General features: G+C 39.7%; 3 protein-coding genes across 3 annotated transcripts in view; 2 read left to right on the top strand and 1 right to left on the bottom strand.

The window, feature by feature from the left end:
- The window catches only part of snw1 (SNW domain containing 1), a 30720-nt gene extending 29712 nt beyond the window's left edge, over positions 1-1008 (top strand). The window contains exon 14 of the mRNA XM_052020244.1: positions 191-1008. Coding sequence (XP_051876204.1) covers positions 191-392 — 202 coding nt within the window. The 3' untranslated portion in view covers positions 393-1008. The remainder of the gene's footprint in view (positions 1-190) is intronic.
- Positions 605-11554, bottom strand: slirp (SRA stem-loop interacting RNA binding protein). The gene is made up of 4 exons (XM_052020254.1): positions 11299-11554; positions 7615-7673; positions 1917-2024; positions 605-750 (listed from the first exon to the last, which is right to left on the bottom strand). Exons 1-4 carry the CDS (start codon positions 11372-11374, stop codon positions 679-681), a joined length of 315 nt encoding a protein of 104 aa, XP_051876214.1. The 5' UTR covers positions 11375-11554; the 3' UTR covers positions 605-678.
- Positions 11513-22204, top strand: part of alkbh1 (alkB homolog 1, histone H2A dioxygenase) — a 23419-nt gene continuing 12727 nt past the window's right edge. Inside the window, 2 exon segments of the mRNA XM_052020270.1 lie at positions 11513-11710; positions 21675-21783. Of these exon segments, the coding sequence (XP_051876230.1) occupies positions 11582-11710; positions 21675-21783 (238 nt within the window). The 5' untranslated portion in view covers positions 11513-11581.

Raw genomic sequence — 22204 nt, 5'->3', positions numbered from 1 at the left:
TTGCCTCAAGAACAATTAAGTAGAAAATTTTCTTATGCAAATGTAACACATCTTCATTTTACTGTAAATTTTGGGGTATGAGTCAGCTTGGCAGAAATTTAAACTCCAATGTTTTCTTGAATTGCATTTGCTTACAACTAGTTTTGAGATGTATGCCATATGATAATGAAATGTGATCTTTTTTCCGTAGGTTTGTCCCTGACAGAGAGTTCTCTGGTACAGACCGCAAACAACGCCATGAAGGTCCTGTTCAGTTTGAGAGGGACGAAGAAGATCCCTTTGGGCTGGATAAGTTCTTGGAGGAAGCCAAGCAACATGGTGGTTCAAAGAGGCCAGAAAGTGGTCGCTCCAAAGAATATGAACATGAAGGAAAGAAGCGAAGAAAGGAATAGATGAACTTCAATAATACCACATGTTTTAACAAAATTTAGTTCAAACCAATGTCCCTAGCATTTGTTTCTGCATGGACTTCCTGTATATCATGGCTAGAACACATCTTGGAAAGTTTCCTTATGTGAATTTCATTTACAGTGATGTTCCTGTAAAATTCAATCTACTTTTCTAATTAAAGCTAGCGTAAACACCCTAGAAATGCAAAGGGAGATTTTACACGTTACAACTGTTTATTCACCAACTTTAAGACACAAATGAGTTGAACTACACCCTCCATATTCAGTATCAACTTGCTGATTCGGTGATTTTATTTGATCTTTGTCCTTGGAATAATTTTCTGTTTCTCTGAACTTGAAGCTGTGAAGAGAATAAATTTTTAATGAGTTATTCAATTTCTACTTTTGCTTTACCACCATTAACCTCATGGAACAGTGTTGCTGTAAATTGTAACATTAAAACTATCTGAATATTAGCCAGATAGTTGGCTAATGACAGCATGTGACATTTGGAGGGGCTTTGCTAAACTTTGCCTTTGTATTATAGGTTTGGTGATGTTACCATTTGGTAATGCATTTCTGTTCATTTTTTTAAAAAATAAAAAAAAACTTTCTTGTGCCTTCTGTGGATTTATTTAGTGACAAGATTTGGAAAATCTTGTAAAATACATTCATACTTTTCTAACTTGTACTGCACTCATGTTGTAACCCAGTCAAGCCCCCAAACCTGCTTCACCACACAAGAATAGCTGCTACAATGTGGCTTCCACACCATTTTCCTGCTCTTTATCCCTCACCTCCCTTATAGTTCAAAGATGTCAGCCACCACTTTGAATGTATTCAAAGACTCTGCTTCCACAGCTCACTGTGGTAGAGAATTCCAGTAAATTCCTCATTTTAAAACCTTAGTTCTAGATACCCCCATCAGGGGAAACATCCCTGCAGAATCTTTTGTTTCAATAAAATCACCACTCCAACAGGTATAGGCCCAACTTGCTCATATGTCAACCTCTACTCTGCACTGTTTAAAATGCAAGTACAGTTAAACTCTGATAATCCACTATACAATTATTCAGGAACTCCTGATAATTCAGCATCTGGCTCACCAGGGCCCTAGTTCCCATGCTCCCTTTAAACACAGTTCAATGGAAAATTCCTACTGTGCAAAACATTTTTAATGAACTTAGTGTGTAGGGATATTAAGAGTAACATCTAATAGTGCAGAAAATCTGCTAATCCAGCAGCACTCAAGACTTGAGTGGCAGATTATCGAAGTTTCATCGTATATCCTTTCTTAAATAAGGATAAAAAGTGTAATGTAGTACTCCATTCCCCAAATACCCTATGGTTTCTTAATGCCAGCTTTACTGCAAATCACCCTACAGCCGATGTAGGCAGCAGCTAGAAACTCAATACATTTCAGTTTAGGAGTGCACTCACTTCACAATCAGGAAAGGATGAATGTAATATTACTTCTTGGTACTCCCCTATATTTGAATAAAAGAGAAAGCAACATTTTAAAATTACCTTTGCGCCTTCAATGAGGTGAACTTCCTTCTGCAGCACATTCTGAAGCCCTTCTTCTGTATTGAAGCCAATCCAACAAAATCCTTTGTGAAATCCTGTCTCCTTGTCCTGTAATATGAAGTTGGTCAATGAACATTACAACTTAATTTACTGACATTTCTGCAAATCTTTGAATTCAGGTCTCTGCCTTTAGAATAATAACAAACTTTTTTTTTCTCTCAAATACCAGCTGATCTGAGCACTTCAGCATTTTCTGTTTTTAATCCAAGCAACATACTGTAGCTGTTGGAAATCTGAAATAACACAAGTGGAAATAATAGGTCAGGCAGCATCTATGGAGAGAGGTTACAGAGTTAAAATTCTGAGTCAATGACCTTTATCAAAAATAAAAAAAGATACAACTGAAATAAGTTTTAGAGAATGGGTGTGGGGATGGACTGAACAAAAACAAAAAGTCTGTGGAGACTTGCAGGAGCTAAGTGATAATGGTGGTGATGATGCCAGTTAGAACAAAAAACATGAAATGTTAGTGAATAATAAATGGGATGGTAGAGTTGTGAATAGACAGATGAATGAAACTTGAAATTACCAGAAGGGGGTGTATGCTTCTTCCCCATACCATCCGCATTTACTACCAAAATAGGATTCTGAAGATTCTAGGGGTCTAAGCCCTTGAGATAATTTACTTGTCCTACTGCCAAGCTCCTTCACTTTGCATTTCATCCTTTTGCCCCACATTATTTTAATTCCTTCTGCCTTCAACCTTGTGACAAATCTTCCCTATTTTTCTCTCCTCCCATTTCTCTGCATTTTAAAATCATCTTAATTTTCCTAGTTCTGATGTAATAACAAAGCATTAACTCCATTTCCTCCTCCATAGATACAGCTGAATATTTTCAGCATTTGCAATACTTTGCCACTTTGGGTTGTCTGTTACCCTGAATCGGTTAGCCTCGTCTTCAGTGAAATCCAACACAGATGGCTGTTCATTTGTTTGTTAACAGAGACTGGATGGTGCTTTTTTACATGCAAGCAACAAGAGCTCATTTATAGAGGTTGCAACATATTCACTTGGCCAAAATCATGGAATATTAAAGCCCTGAAAAAGACCATTTAGTGGATCAAACCTACGCCAGTGTCTCCTCAAAAGTCATCAAATCCAATACCACTCTCCTGCTCACTGTATGTAACCATGTAACATTTCCAACTTCCATGGAATTTAGTATGGATTAAAGTCATAGACAGATTTCATTTTCAATACAATTTTATACAAACATATGAAAAGAGAACAGTGGGGCACTTGGCCTTCCAAGTCTGTTCTGCCATGCAAATCAAATTATAGCTGCTCTGAACACAGCTCAGCTGCACATTCCTGCCTACCCCTGGTCCTCTTTCACCTTCTGATCATCAAGAATCTACCTAACTCTGCCTTTAAAATAATCAAAGATTCTGCTTCCTCTGGCTTTTGAGGAAGAGAATTCCAAAGACTCCTGCACTTTTCAAAGAAAAAATGCCTCATCTCTCTTAAATGAGAACTTTGTTTTAAATAAATCTAGTTCCAAGTTCTCCTAAGAGGAGATATCCTCTTTACATCCCCTCAGAATCTTATGTGTTTCAATCAAATTACCTCTCATTCTTCTATCCTCTAGTAGATACAAGCTTTGCCTGTCCAACCTTTTCCAGGGTATCAATCTAGTAAACATTTTCTGAATGTCTTCCAACACAGTTACATACTTTCTGAAGAAGAATACTGTACACACTATTTCAAATGCCCTATTTCACTGAAGTATAATCTCCCTTTTAATATATTCAATTCTTACAAGCTTACAATGTTATTGTTTGTTTCATAATTACTTGCTATAGCTACAGACTGGCCTTTTATGAATCATGTACTAAGACAGCCAGATGAATCTGCATCAGAGCTTCAATCTCTCACCACTTTTTTTTGTTTTAAATACTTTTCCTCCCAAAACAGACAATTTCACATTTTCCCACATTAATACTCCATTTGCCAGATCTTTACCCATTCACTTAACCTCCTTCTGTGACCAGCTCATGTCCTCTTCACAACTTCCTTTCCACCCCATCTTTGTGTTATCAGCAAATTTAGCAATCATACCTTTGGCATTTTTATCCAAGGCATTTATATAAACAAATGCTGAGGCCTCAGCACTGATGGCTGTGGCATACTACTAGCTATATCTTGTTCACCAGTAAAAGACCCATTTTAACTTAATCTCTGGTTTCAGTTCACTAGCCAATCTTCTATCAATGTCTGTATGTTACTTCCGCTCCTGGAACTTCTACTTCCTACACCAAACTTTGACAGGGCACCTTATTAAATATCTTACACAAATCCAAGTACAGTTCTTCCATCAATTTCCCTTTATCCTCAGCATGTTTCTGCTTCAAAAGAACTCCAATAAATAGTTCAACATGATTTCCTTTTACAAAACAATGTTGTTTCCCTGATTTCCTTTATTTTTTTTAAAAAACATATACAACTATGATGTCTTTAGTAATAGCTTTTTAATATTTTCCCAATGAAAGATGTTAGGCTAACTGGCTGATAGTTTCCTGCCCTCCATCTCCTTCAAATAAAAGAGCTACATTTTTGTACTTTTCAAAGTAACAGAACTTTCCCTTAATCTATGGAATTTTGGTAAAGCAAAGCAGATGCCTTTACTATCTCACCAGCTACTTCCTTTAAGGCTCTAGGACGGTCCATCAGAACCAAGTGATTTGTCAGCCTGCAGCTCCAACAAGTTACTCCAGTATCACGTTTCTGTGACTATAATTTTTCTCACTCCTTTCCAACTCCTGATTTATAGTTTCTTTTGGGATGTTACTTGTATCCTACATTCTGAACACTATTGCAAAATATCTGTTTAATTCATCTGCCACCTCATTTTCCATATTTAATTCCCCAGACTCACAGTTGCAGAGTACTAACACTCACCTTGTTAACTCCTTTTCAAAACATCTATTGAAATTCTTTTTTTACATTTCACACTAGCTTTAACTCGTATTCTAATTTTTCTATATTAATTTTTTTAGTCATCTTTGGCTATTTTATGTTCCACCATATATCTATGCAATTACATGCTTTTTCTTTAAGTCTGCTACTATTGTTTTTAGTTACCCATTGGTCACTTAAACTAGCTTTCATGTCCTCATGAAGAAGAGGACCTGAGAGCTAGCAAAGAGCTGATCATCGATTTCCAGCAAGGGGGGCAGTGCACATACTCCTGTCTACATCAACTGTGCTAGGGTTGAGAGGATTGAGAGCTTCAAGCTCCTAGGAGTGAACATCACCAATAGTCTGTTCTGGTCCAGCCACGTAGACACCACAGCCAATAAAGCTCAGCAGCACCACTACTTCCTCAAAAGGCTAAAGAAATTTGGCATGTCCTCTTTGACACTCACCAATTTTTAATCGATACACCATAGAAAGCATCCTATCTGGACGCATCACTGCTTGGTATGGCAACTGCTCTGCCCGTGACTGCAAGAAACTACAGAGAATTGCGGACACAGCTCAGCACATCATGGAAACCAGTCTCCCCTCAGTGGACTCTGTCTACACTTCTTACTGCCTCGGTAAAGCAGCCAACATAATCAAAGACCCCACCCACCCCAGACATTCTCTTTTCTCCCCTCTCCCATCAGGCAGAAGATACAACAGCCTGAAAGGCTCCAGGACAGCTTCTATCCCACTGATATAAGAACGGTTCCCTAGTATGATAAAATGGGCTCTTGACTTCACAATCTACCTCGTTATGACCTTGCACTTTATTATCTACCTGCACTGCACTTTCTGTGTGGCTGATACACTTCATTCTGCATTCTGTATTGTTTTACCTTGTACTACCATAATGCACTGTGTAATGAATTGATCCATCTGAACAGTATGCAAGACAAGTTTTTCACTGTATCTCAGTACAAGTAACAATAATAAACCAATTCAATTCATAAATGCCCTTACTTAAGTTTATAGTAGTAATTTTGGACCCTTTCTTCTCTCAGCATGAATGTAAAGAGAATGAATCATTATATTTATGGAGAAATTTACTTTTTAACTATATTCCAAGTGTTACAGACTCAGTGAAAGTCCCTTTAAGATAGAGTGTGTGTGTGTATGTGTGTGTGGGGCGTGCTTACGTCAATAGAAGTTAAAGGACGTAATGACGTTGTTGCAGAAGTCAGAAGGAGAGAGAGAGAGAGAGAGAAGGGAGAGAGACACCAGCCTGTTTGTTTTTCTCTATCGATGGATGAGAAACAATAACTGTGTTTGCCACTGAAATCCATGTATGGAAGTTGGAAGTTGGAAGTAATCCGGTGGAGTTCACTTTGTTGTTGACCTGTAGAAGGAAACAGGTATTTGTGTGTGGACGACCACGATTCGGATGCTTTTCGGGGTGAGGAAGTCACTACCGAGTAAACACTGGAGTGTCGTTTGGGTTCCATCGTGGAACATTTGGATTTCGTATCTACTCTCCCTATGTTCTCTACATCTACGTCTTATCTTCTGACAACAGTGGTTGTTGAAGATGCCCTTGCTCATGTTTCACCTTATGGCTTGCGGAACTGAACTTTAAGAACCATTCCTGAACTGGGAGTTTTGGACTTTGTCACACACACGAAGAGTTTAGTTTTGGGGTTAACGTTCGAGGTCTAACATTTTTGAATTCTAACATACTACCATTTTTACTTTTATTTTACGTATTATCATAAGTAGTGATTAATAAAATAGTTTTTAACACTGAATCATGCTCAGTGTGTTTCTTTTGTTGCTGGTTCGTGACACAAGGAAATTATCTTCTTTGCTTGTTTTTCTTGTGAAAATAGTGTATCATTTAATTTATATTTTCCTTGTGAATGTTATGTTCCTGATGCTATGTGCCTGTGATGACGCTACAAGTAAATTTTTCATTGCACCTGTGCACACATGTACTTGTGCACATGACAGTAAACTCAGCTTTGATACTTGCAGCTAACCAGTAGAAACAAGGCTACCATTTACTTTATTAAAATCCTAGTCTTTCATTCAATGCTTAATATTCTCATGGTTAATGAATAAAGCCCAACATGTTAAATTACTTTTCATTACTCCTTATCTCTAGTAACATAACTATTTTAATACTGTATTTTATTCACTAAATTTACACCTCATGGTGTCTGGATGCACCTTGCACTACATTTCGTTGCTGTTGTGTTTTACACACCTGGGTTGCTTTTTCTCCAACCACTTGAATTTCTGCCAGTAATGTATCCAACCCAAAATCCCTTTACTGGTCTATGCCATGTGAAATTTCACAACTATAGGCATACTCTGTTGTATATCCTTACTTCAAAACTTTATTTTTCATAACCTCTGTATTTAGTGATTGCCTCCCTGTCTGTTTTGTGTAATTATGGAATTCCTTAAAATCTGTGCTATTTGTCCTATATCCCAATTTTTCTAACACTTTTAATAAAATAGATTAACCAAAAGCAGATCTCTGTGGAATACCAACTACCCCATCTTTCTCATCCTGGGTCTTACAGACACCTAGGATTTCAATGCTGTATCTAGAGCCGAGGACATCATTTTTAAAACTAAAAAATAGTTGTATCCATTGAAATTAGGAAACAAAATCTTCAGCTTATGTTTATTAAAACAGAGCAATAATATGATTGAAGCTAATTAAATACTCACAAATGGAAGAAGACATTTCTTCACTGATCCAAACTGTGCAAAATATTCCTTGATTTCTTCTGCAAAACATAGATTAATTCAATATTATATTGATTGAAAATGTTGTAGATTAATTTTATAAATTATTCCTACAGGAACACTGCAAATATTGTTCAGCCATTTATTTTCCTTTTTCCTCATTCTGTTGGCTATCATACAACTTTCCCAGTTTAGAAATCTCTTTCCAGGGATCCTGTGACATTCACAAAAAAAAATTCTAATTTGCTAGGGACTATCCGATCTCAGCTATGCACAATCTACATAATTGAATGGACAGTCTGACAGCAGATGTAATTTAATGCAGGGAATTATCCGTTTTGAAAGGGAAAAATACAGGAATTGGCAGGAGACACAATAAAAAGATACTGAAGGAAAGAGCTGAACAAAGATTCAGAGTTTAAAATGCAATATTTGTTGAAAAGAACTGTATTAGAACTTTTAATTAATTCATCTTTGGAACGTGATTATTGGTGGCATGGACAGCATTTATTGCCTACTCCATCTTAACTTGCTCCTGAGAAAATGATGGTGGGCAAGTTTTCACAGAATGATTTGTCAAGTGAAAAGATAAACATTTACCATGGTTTTCCTATAATTATTTTCACAAAAAGAATCAGTTTCCCTTGCCTTTCTACATTCTGACTATAAGCACAAATGTTTTCTTTGCATCCCAGTAAAAGACATCAATACAGTAAAACAAGAATTGAAGCAAAAATCTGACTCCGACTCCACAGATGCTGCCTGACTTGCTAAGTATCTCCAGCACTTTTTTTAATATTAGCATAGTAAACAAGGGATGCTCTGCAAGTTAAGAAACAGCTTTCTTCACGTTCTCTATCGTGACTTATGTTATGTGCTGTGGACAGAATTAAATTTCACATGAGATCCAGAGTCAAACAGTCCGTATTTTATGAGGCTTCATAGACCAAGAGATAATTTTATAAGTACATTAGATAATCAAGTGAATGAAACATGGTTAATGCAGGATTTACAATATCAGGATATGGTTAAGAAAGTTTGGCAATGACACCAAAAACTGGCAATGTGATTGATAAGTAGTTCTAGACTACAAGAAGCTATCAACAGACTGATTAACCCGACCACAAAAGTTGCAAATGGAATTTAGTCTGAAGTGTGGAGGGCAAACAAATGCATGCTTAGGTGGTTAAGGCATACATAATATTTGCCTTCATTGCCTAAGGCATAGAGCACAACAGCAAGGAGATCATGCTCAAACCATAAAAAGCACTAGTTAGATCTAAGCTATTGTAGTGTGCAATCCTGGTCATTACAAACAGGATGTGACAGAAGTAGAAAAGGTGCAGAGGAAAATTATCAATAAGTTGCCAAGTCTAAAGAATTAAAACCAAGCCAAGCGATTGGCTAGGCTGCAGCTGTTTTCTTTAGTATAAAGAATACTGAGGGGAACTTTAATTGAGATCTAGACAGGCAATTTCCCTTGCCAGAGAGGCAATTGACAATTACCCTCAGGCAACTGTCTCCTACTCCCCACACATCACCCCATCTGCTTTTCATTTTTCCCCTCTTTGTCTTCCTCTATCTATCATCCACCTCCCAACTCCACACCGCCCTCCTCCCTGGTGCAACCTCCCCATCATCGTTCACCTCTCCTCAGTCCACCAATCACCTCAGACTCCTGTCTCCCACTCTCCTTCTCCTCCTTATACCAGCCATCTCTCCTCTCAGTCCCAATGCAGGGTTTTGACCCAAAATCTCAACAATTCCTTTCCCCTCACAGATATTGTTGTTCATTTTCTCTTGCTTGGAAGGATTCTGGTGGTTCCTATATGTTCTCATTCCAAGATAATTTCAAATTAATCCAAAAACTTCAACAATAAGCCAGCAGTGCTAGCAACTCCAGGGCAGCATCCTGGAGTCAATGAACTAAGGACAATTCCAGAGAGGAGACACAAGAGACTGCAGATGCTGGAATCTGGAGCAATACATAAGGTGGTTCAAGAACAGCTACTTCCTTTCAACCATATGAGTCTTGAACCAACTGGTAAGATCCTAATCACTACAGTTTAGCAACACTATGACCACTTTGCACTAAAATGGAGGGTTTTTTTTGTGTTCTAATTGTGTTATTCTTGTAAAAATTGGGTATAATTTATGTATAATTTATACATTTCTTGTGAATGCTGCTTATCTGATGCTATGTGCCTGTGACGCTGTTACAAGTAAGTTTTTCATTGCACCTGTGCATACATGTACTCGTGCATGACAATAAACTCGACTTTGAATTCAGTGGGTCAAGCAGCATCTACTAATAGGAATGGACGGTTGATGCTTCCAGATAAAGACCAGTCCAGATAAAGGGTCTCAACCCAAAGTGTCGACAGTCAATTTCCCTCTATAGATGCTGCTTTACCCGCCAAGTTCCTCCAGCATCTTGCACATTGCTAAGGACAATTCTGGATGGCCAAATGGGTAAAATTTTAAGATAAATAAGGCAGCCCATTTTCTTTTGAAGTAACAGGGCATAACCAACCCAAATGTATCCCCAACTTCCTTAGCTCTTTCCCCATTGTCACGTAAATTAGCATTCCATAGGTGTCCACCAATTCCCTTTCAAAAGCTTGAATTGACACTATCCACTTTCCTTACCAGCAAACTCCCTGCCATCAACAGTATTAAAATACTCATAAGAACTGCAGATACTGGAAATGCAAAATAAGAACAGAAAATGCTGGAAACAATCAGCAGGTCAGCAGCATCTGTGGAAATAGAAAAAGAGCTAAAATTTCAAGTCAAAGACCATTTGTCAGTGGTGGAAACAGTTCCACATTATTCATTTACCTTCTCAAAGCATCTCATCAAGTTGAACATAATCAAGGACCCCTCCCACCCAGCCATCCTCTCTTCTCCCATCGGGCAAAAGATACAAAAGCTTGGAAGCACATACCACCAGACTCAAGGACAGCTTCTATCCCACTGTTGAACAGACCTTTCATAGAACCATAGAACACTGCAGCACAGAAAACAGACCATTCGGCCCTTCTAGTCTGTGCCAAACGTTATTCCACTAGTCCCATTAACCTGCACCCAGTCCATTACCCTCCAGACCTCTCCAGTCCATGTATCTAATAGAATAGGCTAAATGACAAACTCTTGATCTACCTCATCGTGGCCCTTGCACTTTATTTGCCCACCAACCCTGCACTTTTTCTGAAGCTGCAACACTACATTCTGTTTTCTCTTTACTGCCTTGATGTACTTATGTATGGCATGATCTGTCCGGATGACATGCAGATAAAGGCTTTTCACTGTATCTCGGTACATGTGACAATAATGAACCAATACCAAAAATTCCAATTAAATCTCCCCCCCCCCCCCCATGAAGGGTTTACAACTTAAAAGGTTAGCTTAATTTCTTTTTCCACAGATGCTCCCTGGCCTGCTCAGTGTTCCCAGCATCGTCTGTTTTTATTTAAAATACAAATACCGGGTGATATATTCAGTTCGGGGGCAGCGGGCAAAAAAGCGGCTGCCGTTGCCCGGGGTTGGGGGCCCCACTCTCAGGCTTCCTCCGTCGCCCACAATCTAAAAACAACCACACGCACGCACAAAAAAAAAGAAAAACATTCGCCCGGAGCAGCAGAGTGTGAAATCGGCGCCACTCACTGCTCGCCAGAGTCCAGGGGACGCGGGACACGAAGACCTCGAAGACCTTCCTTGAAGGAGCAGCCGCCGCCGCCATGCTGGCTCCCTGACGATGACGCCTGACCTCTGACCGGCGGGGCTAACGATCAAAAGAAAACACGCCGTCCCTGTCAAAATAAAACGTGATTAAAACATATTCCGAATTGTTTCTGAGGCGGCCGGCGGTGATTGAAATAGGATTGAGGCAGGAGGCCGTGTCTTTGGCGGGCGGTTGACCCCGGCGGGGCGGGACCGGGTGAGGGCGATGGCCGCCGGGCTGCTGGAGCAGGGGGAGGATGCCTTCAGGAGGCTCTTCAAGTACTACAAGAGGCGCAGACCCCCGCCCGACTTCTCGACAGTCCTCGACTTCTCCAGAGCCGAGAAGAATCTTAAAGTAGGTGCCGGTTGTCCTCGGTGAATCATAGAAACCCGCCGCGGTCTGTAGCTCAGGCACTGCACCAACGTGGTCCAACTGTTAATTGGCCCGGTTCTGGGGTATTGGGGGTGGACTGTAAAGGCCAGGTTGGCAAACACTGTCTGTATCCTGCAAAAGAATAAATAAAAACGTCTTCATGTCCCTCCCTCCCCAAAGAAAACACATAATGAGACCTTCCCAAAGTCCCTCCACAGATGCTGCCTGACCTGCTGAGTTCCTCCAGCACTTGGTGTGTGTTGCTCCAGATCCCAGCACCTGCAGAATCTCTTGTGTTAACTCATAACCCTATGGGCTACTGAACTTCAAGTGCTCTCCCAGGACATTTATAAGATTATTAGTCACATGTACATCAAAACACACAGTGAAATGCATCTTTTGCGTAGAGCGTGCTGGGGGCAGCCAGCAAGTGTCGCCGCGCTTCCAGCACCAACATAGCATGTATTTTCAGGTGTATTGAGGGTTTCTGCTTCTGCCACTTTTTCAGAAAACGAGTTCCAGCCCATGCAGTACTCTCTGAGTGACGAAAGTAAACTCCCTTCTACTGGGTGAAGTAGGTCCTTATTATTCACCTTGTCCTGGTATCTCATTATATCGTAACCTTTTCTAGTTACGATGCCCTATCTTTTTGAATCAGTTTCCAATGTGGGGCCTTGTAAAGGGCCTTACTAAAGTCCATATAAATCATCTACTGCGCTGCCCTCATCAATACCTTTTGTTATCTCTTCAAATAGTCAATTAAATTGGTCAGACAGGATCTACCCTTGACAAAACCATGTTGGCTGTCTCTGATTAGTCCCTGTCTTTCCAAGTGATCATTAATCCTCTCACTCAGAATTTTTTCCAGTGTCTTCTCTACCACTGATGTCAAGCTCACAGTGTATGGTTACCTGCTGACTTTCTGAAAAGCGGGACCACATTTGCTGTCCTCCACATAGGTACCTCACTTGTGTCCAGTGAAGATCCAAAAGTCTCATCTAGAGCACTAGCAGTCTCTACCCTTGCCACCCATAGCAGCCTGGGATAAATCCCATCGGATCCTGGGGATTTATCCACCTTTAAGTCTGCTAAGGCATTGTGTACTTCCATTTTATTTATGGAGACCTGCACTAGGCTTTAACCTACCCCTTCACTGAATTCTCCAACTACAAAGTCTGTTTCTTCTGTGAATACTGATGAAAATCATCTGTCTAGGACTTTACCTATACATTCTGGCTTCATACAGAGTTTGCACATATTGTCCCTAATGGGCCCTATTTTTTCCTTAGTTATTCTTTTGCTCTTAATATACTTATAAAATGGCTTTGGATTTACCTTAATCCTGTCTGTCAGTGATTTTTCATGACCCCTCTTAGCCTTCCTAATTTCCTTTTAAGCGCCTCCCTACACTTTTTATACTCTTGATGGGCATCCCCCATCATTAGTTTCCTACATCTGTCGTGTGCTTCCTTTTTACTCTTTATCCACCCTCAATATCCTTCACCATCCTGGGTTCCCTATACTTGTTACTCCTGGCTGTTACCCTTACTGAAACATTTTGGCCTTGAACGCTTGCTTTCTCTCCTTTGAATGCTTTCCACTGTGCAGATGTGAATTTACCTGCAAGAAGATGCCCCCCATCTCCTTTGGCAGGTCCTCCATTATGTTAATGAAATTGGCCTTCCACCAATTTAAGACCTTTATTACTGGTTCATTCCTATCCCTTTCCAAAACCACTTTAAAATATATGGAGTTATGGTCACTATCTCCAAAATGATCCCCCATTGACACTGCCTCCACTTGAACAGCTACATTCCCCAACGTGAGGTCCAGTAATACTCCTTCCTTCATTGGTCTATCTACATACCGTATCTAAAAGCTCTCCTGGACACACCTCAAAAATTCTGCTCCCTCTGAGCCTTTAATGCTAAGGCAATCCCAGTTAATATTTGGGAAAGTGAAATCCCACAGTACGAAAAACATTATTTTTATTACATTTCTCTGATATCTGCCTATACCTCCTGTTGACCGTTGGAAGGTCTGTAAGACACCCCCTACCCCTGCAAAGTGACAGGACTGTTTTTGTCTCTAATCTCCTCCCATATGCTCTTGTTTGAGTACCCTTCCAGGATATCCTCCCTCAATACTGAAGTAATACAATCTTTGACTAACAGTGCAATACCTCCTCCCCTTTTACTCCCCCCTTTGAGTTCATCTACTTTACTAGTTATATCCTTGCATTAAAATAGATACAGTTTAGCTTTGAATTCACTCGATGTTCACTTGCTCGCTTGTTCTACCTACAGGACTTACTAATTCTCCTGTAGGTGATTGAACCTCTTCATCTCAACAACCTCTGCCTCTGCCAACTCTGTTTAAATGTTCTCCAACAGTGCTAGCAAACCTCCCAGCAAGGGTGTCCTCTGCGGATATACTTGAAGCATTGATGAGGCATAATCTGTTGGAGGAACAGGCTTGAAGCTGAATGGTTGATTCCTGTTTTTCTTTACAATGTAGAGGTGTTGGTTGCTGGTGAAATGGGGTGTAATATGCACTGAGGTTTTGGTATGGTGAAATGTAATGCAATAAAAATTTTGCTAGCATTGAAGTGAGGTGTGGATAAGAGAGTAGTAGTTGGTTTGGTGAGGGCAGAATTAGGCTGTTTTACAGAAGTTGGAAGGGACAAGCTTAGCGAAGGATAAAGTGGCTACTTAGGAGCAAAGAGCAACTGAATGTCATGAGCATCATATGGAAATGCACAGGATGATAATATGCTTCCTCTGTGTTCAAGATGGCAACAGGTTTAAGTTCACTGGCCTTTGGTAGTTGTCCTAGAAAGTGAGGGTCTTTTCTATAAACTACATAGTCCAGTGCTCCCATAATCATGTTGATGAGAAATTCTAGACTTTGAAGGAGCAACAATACGTGACCACAGCAGGATGATTAACAGGATGGTAAAGTTGCCCTTCTCATTTGCAGAGGTTGTCATCAAGATTCAAGCCCATGAAATGAAAAAAAAAGGGTTGTAGCATCATTTATTTAAAAAATGAGCTAAGTAACATTGAGAGGTTGTTTATCTGACCCAAAACTTCCAGTTGCCTGTCACTTTAATTCTCCATCCCACTCCCATTCTGACCTATCTGTCTGTGGCTTTCTGCCCTGTTATTACAATGGCCCATTGTAAACTTGAGAAATAGTACCTCAGGTTCCAAAGGTCTTCTAGATTCATTATAAAATTGAACTTCAGGTTCCTCTGTTTGTACCAGGACTGGCCTGTCCTGTTGTAAGTCATCCATCTGTAAAATTAATTTAATTTTAGCCTCCAGTAGCATGGCCAGACCTGCTGGGCATTTCTTACAGCTTGGCATTTCACTGTTTTTACATGTCCCTTTACTTGTGTTTTTTCTGTCTCTGGCCTGGCAATCTTCATTTCCCTGTCAGTCACACTGTTACATACACAGCATATCTCACGGCAACCCTAGCTTTACCTGCCAGAGCTATTCCCTTTAACCGATCCAATCGTTCTCCACCCTCTCTGCAACTTAAAACCACCTTGTTTTCTCACTTTTTCAGTTCTGACAAAGGGTCATCAACCTGAAACGTTAACTCTGCTTGTCTCTCTACAGATGCTGCTCGACCCATGCTTCCAGTACTTTCTCTTTTAATTTCATTTCTTCAGCATCTGCTGCTTTTTGATTTTTTTCGCTGGATTTCAGACTTTAAGAACTACCCGGGGAGAGATGCAGCGCAACAACTTATAATGAATGATTATCCTTCCACAGCCAGATTTTCATTTACCTTATTTTTTCACCTCTTTTCCCGTTCTTTTATTTCTACTTAGTGCCGGATGGTTTTGTGAGGGGTAAAAATATTGTTTGACGAAGTAACTTTAGCAACTAATAGGAACACCTGCCAAGTTGGTCATGCTGTAATTTGCACTTTGCCCTTTCTCAAACCATAGGAATTTAAATTGATAAATCTAATTTAAAATTATACTTCTGCAAGGCTATGATTACCTTCAATAATAATAATATACACTTGAATTTTACTGTAATTCAACCGCTTTCCAATAGTGCAATGTTGTTTTCCCTGTAGAGGCATTTAGCTTGATTGGTTTCTTTGCCAGTCAACCAATGGTCCAAATTTTGAAAAGATAAAAAAGAGGATTTAAGAAATTAGTGATTTAATAGATTTAAGATCTGACGTAGGATCCTGGAGCTGAAACTAGAACTGTCTCTCTTTCCACAGATTCTGCCTGAGTTTTTCCAGCACTTTCTGTTTGTAGTTCAGATTTCCAGCATCTGCAGTTTTTTGGTTTTTATTTAGGAGAATAGATTTGAAGTTTTTCTTTCCAAACCTTGACTGTAAACTTACTACATGATTAAAAAGCTTTTAAAAGTGTCGTAAAAATTTAGGAGCCTGTTTTGTAAATTGCAATTGATAGGCAATCTGTTAATTTTAAATCAAAGATCGATTTTCTGAAAATAAAAGGTAGAAAGGGATGAGGGGAAAAGGGCAAATATTTGGACTTAAGCCATGGCCTTATTGAATGATCGATGGGAATTTCATTTGGACAGATACATGGATATTGGCCAAACACAGGCAAATGGGACTAGCTCAGTTAGGCAACTTGGTCAGCATGAATGAGTTGGGCCGAGGAGCCTGTTTTCCATGCTGTGTAGCTATATGACTCTGAGGGCTCAAAAGGCTAAATTACCTGCTCCTCTACCTATGTTCCCATGGGGAACTGCTTCCAGGATGAAGAATATGCACAGAAAGTAGTACATGCACAGCATTATTGCATTTTTTTTATTTATTCATTTAACTTTATATGTGCAAATCCAGCATTTATTAGCAATCCTTAATTAACAGTAAGAAGGTGACTGAGAGCATGACCCTCAGGTGAAAGATTAGCCTGGGGACAATCCCCACTTTACTTTGCTCTGCTTTCCTTGCTTTCTCCATCTGCCCTGTATATTGGACTTTATTGGAGAGATTAAGTATTATTCAGATAAGAGGTGATTGAAAACCAAGCTCTCTGGAAGTGAGGAAATGCAGGTCTTTCATTTCAGATCAAAGGAAATAGAGAGACCAAAAAATTCAGTAGTTAGATGGAGTCGAAAGGTGCAGACATCAAAGGTGAGAGGTGGTAGCTACTGAAGGGAGCAGCAAGTAGAAGTGGGTTTTGAATAAATGAAAGGAATAGTATATTCACAGCTTCATCAAAGGTTGGGCAGTACAAGGGAAATGTAAGCTGTACAATCTGAAGGGAATTTCTGAATAAGAGAAGATGAGTGGCTGTTCAAGTGTTGCGGAACTTATTTTTATGATTAAGGTATAGAGCAGGGAAGAACATGGTGGGAGCACTGAGAAAAGATATAGGGGAAACAATCAACCACTACAATAAGAGAGTAATCTGAGGCTAAGTAAAATAGTAGGAACATTGCTATTGGCAGGAAGGTTATTTGAAGGGTAAGATTTCTTTATTAGTCACATGTACATTGAAACACACAGTGAAATGCATCTTTTGCATAGAGTGTTCTGGGGGTAGCCCACAAGTGTCACCACGCTTCCAGCGCCAACGTAGCGTGCCCACAATTTCCTAGCCCGTACATCTTTGGAATGTGGGAGGAATCCGGAGCACCCGGAGGAAACCCACGCAGACACAGGGAGAACATACAGCGGTGGGAATTGAACCCAGGTCGCTGCCGCTGTAATAGCGTTACTCTAACCACTACACTACCGTGCCTGCCCTTAGTCTGTTTCTATTCACTTATTCGGTTTCTGAATACTATTCTAACAAAGAAGGAAAGTCTGCTTCAGCTGAAGTCACAATCTGTGCTTTTTTATTTGGAAGACTATTAAAGCCCACCAGCTTAAGAGTCCCCACAATTATTGGCCAACGAAGAGATTGATTCTGGTGCAGATTTGCCACTTCCTGTATTTAATTTCTTATTCTTGCATTCATCCTTTTTCCATTAGCTTCCTCCTTGGAATTGAATCACCCACCACAGAAGATTTGGCTAATATCAGTGAATAAACATGAGTAGCCGTAGGAATTGAGTGCATCTCTGTTTCATGTAATGAAAAACAATTGATTTATACTTAAGTTTTCCAGGAGTGACTTGAGAGATGATGATTTGAATAAACAAGAACCTTTGTATAACTGCAATATATTCTTAAAGCCCTTTCTTTTGTCTCTTTCAGTTGTAACAAATTATAGATGTTTTGTTCACCCATTTAAAAAAACTTTTATTTCTCGTGCCCATGATATCCAAAGCCTCAAATGGGTCACCTCTTGATCCACAGACAGTTTATAAAAAGCAAAATATGATAGAGGCATAGAAAGAGGTCACTCAGCCCATTGGATCCATACTAGCTATTAAAAAGATCTACTTCAGACCTTTCCACTTCCCAACTCCCAGTCCATAGTCTTGTAGACTATGGAGCTTCAGACGCGCACCCATGTACTTTGTCAATGTTTTCTTCCTCCTCCTCTGGACAGAAAGTTCCAAATTTGCACCACTAGTTTGAAAAATATATACTTAATTTCCATCTCTAATCTGCCCCTAATTATTGACCACACTGTTTAAAAGAGCAGGTTCTCCCTGATGGTCCATTCAGGGACATTGTATATTGAATACACCTTCATTAAATCTCCTTTCAGCCACCTTTGTTCCAACCAAACAGCCCTGAATAGCACCTCTCCCGTCAGAGCTAAAATTCTCCACTCTAATAGCATCCTCATAAAAGCATTCAGAAAGTAAATATGAAAACACTCATCCATTTTAATGACTAGTCATTTGTTTGGAACATTACCTCTGTTCGTCTCCATTGATGCTGCTCTGACCGCTGAGTACTCCAATGTTTCTGCTTTTATCTTTATAACACTCCTCTGCATCCTCTAGATACTTCAGATTTCAAGTTTGAGACTCTTCAATCTCCCTCACACTTCTTCATTCTCACGCACTTCCACTTTTGCTAAATTAGACCTAAATGTAGTATAATTAGGCCTTCCCCAAGGTTAGAACCTTACTCACTTGGAACTTGTTTCTTTTTCCTTACTGTGCTAAACCTCAAAGAATTGTGATTGCTGCCTCCAAAGTGTTCTTCTGCTGCTACCCCTTCCACAGCCCAGTTCAAGTCTACATTTGCTCTCCCTTGATGAACTGGCTATGTGTTGATTAAAAATGTTCTGCTGAATATACTTTGAGAACTCTGCATCTTCTACACCTTTCATGCCATTTCAATCCAGGTTAATATTAGGGTAGTTGAAATTTTCTACCATTCTGTGGTGCAACGAAAAGTTGGTGAGTGTCAAAGGGGACATGCCAGATTTCTTTAGCCTCCTGAGGAAGTAGAGGCGCTGGTGAGCTTGTTGAGCAATTCTGTCCTCCTTTAAGCCATGTTTCAGTAATAGCCACAATATTGTATTTCCCTGTGTCGATCAGCCTTCCTAGTTTATTTGCATTAAGGTGCAATATAAATGCAGTACAATTTCTTCTCTACTATAGCATATTTATGGGAACATGGATGGCTTTCATATTAAGGGGACTGAGTCGATGATTTCAATATTTACAGTGTTTGAGTACATAGGAAAACTTGACCCTCACCTACACTTCCACAATTCTTACTGCGTAATTTGGATATTGTTCCTTGATGCATGTTGTTCTTACAGCTGGCAAATTGGATATGACAGAGGTTTAGGATCTGTTACTGATGTGCCTTCAACATCACAGTGTATTGAGGGCTCGGGTAGCCTGCATGCATTGATGGAGACATCAGCTCAGGGTACAGAGTGAAACCTTCCACCGTTTATCAACACTCTAATTTTTAACACATTAGAATTCCACACTCTTGCTGTCAACATGTAGAAATCCTGAGAATAGTATAGGAAAAATAATCAATATTAAGAGGAATGTTGTCACTTGACCTTCTTGGCATCAAATGGTAAAATAGCACAGTATGTTGAAACAGTTTTCACAACACTTTTCCTTTCCTATTATCCAATGTTAATTCTACACCAGTTTATGAAATCAGAATCAGATTTATTATCAACTGACTTAGATGACATGAAGTTCATTGTTCTGCAGTAGCAGTGCGGTCCATAGACATAAAATTACAATTAATTACAAAACAAATAAATAGTGCAAAAAAAGGAATAATGTGATCCCTTTCAACACAAATTGGTGGTGGTGTTGTGAATAGTGAGGAGGTCATCTTAGACTACAAGAGTGACTTGTTGAGCTCGTAATTAGACAAGGCAATGACACATAGAATTTAATCCTGATAATGTCAAGTGATGCATTTTGGGGGTTCAGTAAGGATTGTACATATATTATGAATGGTGGCACCCTAGGGAGTAAGGTGTACAAAGTCCAAAGATCCCTGGAGATGGCTGCATAGGTAGCTAGAGTGGTGAGAAAGCATTTGGGATTCTCCACCTTCATAGATGGGACATGAAGTATAAGAACAAGAGGTCCAGGTACACCTGTAATAAACATTGGTTAGGGCAAAACTGGAATATTGTGTGGAGTTCTGGTCACCACACTATAGGAAGGACATAATTGCACTAGAGAAGATGCAGAAAAGCTTCACCAAGATGTTGCCAGGGATGGAAAATTTCAATTATGAGCAGAAACTGGATAGGCTGGGTTTAGTCACATTGGAGCAGAGAAGGCTGAGGGGGATGTGATAGAGGTATGCAATGTTATGAGTGCCGTAGATTGGGTAGAAACAACCTTTTTACCCATAACAGAGGTGTCTAAGACCAGATAACAAAGGTTTAAAGTGATGAGTAAGAGGTTTAAGGGGATCTGAAGAAGAATTTTTTCACCCAAGGGGTGGCTGGAATCCGGAACGCACTGCCCAAGGAGGTGTTGAGGCAGATACTCTCACAAAATATACAAACCATCTGGATGAACACTTGAATTGCCAAGGAATAATAAGCTCCCAACTAAGTGCTGGTAAATGGGATTAGTATAGATAGGTACTTGGTGGTCAGCATGGACAAGGTGGGCTGAAGGACCTGATGTGGCACGGGGAGGCCATTTAGCCCATTATGTCCATACCAAACAAAAAAAGAGCTACCAAGCCTAATTCCACCTTCCATCACCAGGTGCACAGCATTGCAGATGACAGCTCTCCCGAAACATGCAAGTATTTTTTAAACATTTTGGAGGCTTCTGCCTTTGTAACCCTTTATGGACAGTGGGTTTCAGAGCCCTACTACCATCTGGGTGAAATTTGTTTGCAGATTTTCCCTCTAATCCTTTGACCAATTGCTTTAAATCTATATATACTAGCTCTACTTGTGTGTAACCAATGGGATATGGCTGCAATTTATTTTAGTACAATTTTTCTATTTTTAATTCAAAGCAATATTTTGCTTCATTGCAGATTACCCAGTCATGATTCTGTATAAACTGAGTTAGAACAGTAGAGATATTTGTACAAACTTTTTTATAGTATGAAGTGAGATGATTTAAGAAGAGAGGACAGGAGCAGGGTATTTGGTCCTTGAGTCCTTTCCACCATTCAGTTAGATCATAGCTTATCTGCATCTTTACTCTATGTGCCCACTTGGTTCTAGCTCCCCCAGTGTTTGAGCAAAATACGATAAATCTCAGTTCTGACATTTTCAGTTGTCTTGCCCAGTTCCAGATTTGCTCAGTGCTTTGTGAGAAGAAGTGTTCCCTGATTTCACTTGTAAATAGCATAGCCCTGCTTTTTAGATTATGCTGTCTTGTTCTCGGCTCATAAAGCAGATATTTTCCCTCCACCTCCACATTCAAAACATTTAGTCACCTTAAACGTCTCAGCTTGACAACCATTTTCTATACTCAAGAGAATACGATATTAAGTAATTCTGTAATTGTTTCAATAATTTGTGATCTGCCTAATTGTTTTAATAATTTCGGGTCTTAACTTTTCCTTTCCTCTTCAGGTTCAGATTGCACCTCTTAATGCAGCCTCTGTCAATGATAAGGATGCCTGTAAAGCTGGACTGCAGCCAGTTAGCAAGTGGAAAGCCTATACTTTAGCTGGATATCCAGGTAATGTACATCATGCAACCCGAGCAGATTACAACTCTATCATTTTCAATGAAATCTGAACAGAATCAGTGTAGATATTGCTTAGAATGGTGACTGGCATCTTAATCTGTCAGTGGAGAACCATCTGTTTGCAGATTGAAAATAAACTTAGTATTGTACTGCACAGAAGGAGACCATTTGGCCTATTGTGCCTGAAGTAATTCTTTGAAAGCTGGGAACTGCATTTTACAATACTGTACTGAATTCTTGAATGAAGGTGATTAGGGTCAAGCACCACTGCTCTGGGAATAGCGAGTGGTTAACTTGGCTGTCTGCTGGTAGTATAAGCCACAATCAGTTAAATTGATCTGGCAGTAAATTAAGTGCAGATACTTTTTTTTTGCATCAGCTATAGGGAATGGTGCTCTGCTGTCTTTGACTA

The sequence above is a fragment of the Pristis pectinata genome, chromosome 1 (genome assembly GCF_009764475.1).
Source record: "Pristis pectinata isolate sPriPec2 chromosome 1, sPriPec2.1.pri, whole genome shotgun sequence".
NCBI lineage: Eukaryota > Metazoa > Chordata > Chondrichthyes > Rhinopristiformes > Pristidae > Pristis > Pristis pectinata.
This window is presented reverse-complemented; position numbering and strand designations above follow the sequence as displayed.

Excerpts from the sequence above, each read along its gene's own strand:
- slirp (XM_052020254.1), bottom strand. The coding sequence starts at position 11,374 with ATGGCGGCGGCGGCTGCTCCTTCAAGGAAGGTCTTCGAGGTCTTCGTG. Across the intron at positions 2,025-7,614 it reads AGAAATGTCTTCTTCCATTT|GACAAGGAGACAGGATTTCA; the intron begins GTGAGTATTTAA and ends TTCATATTACAG. Across the intron at positions 751-1,916 it reads ACCTCATTGAAGGCGCAAAG|CTTCAAGTTCAGAGAAACAG; the intron begins GTAATTTTAAAA and ends TTCTCTTCACAG.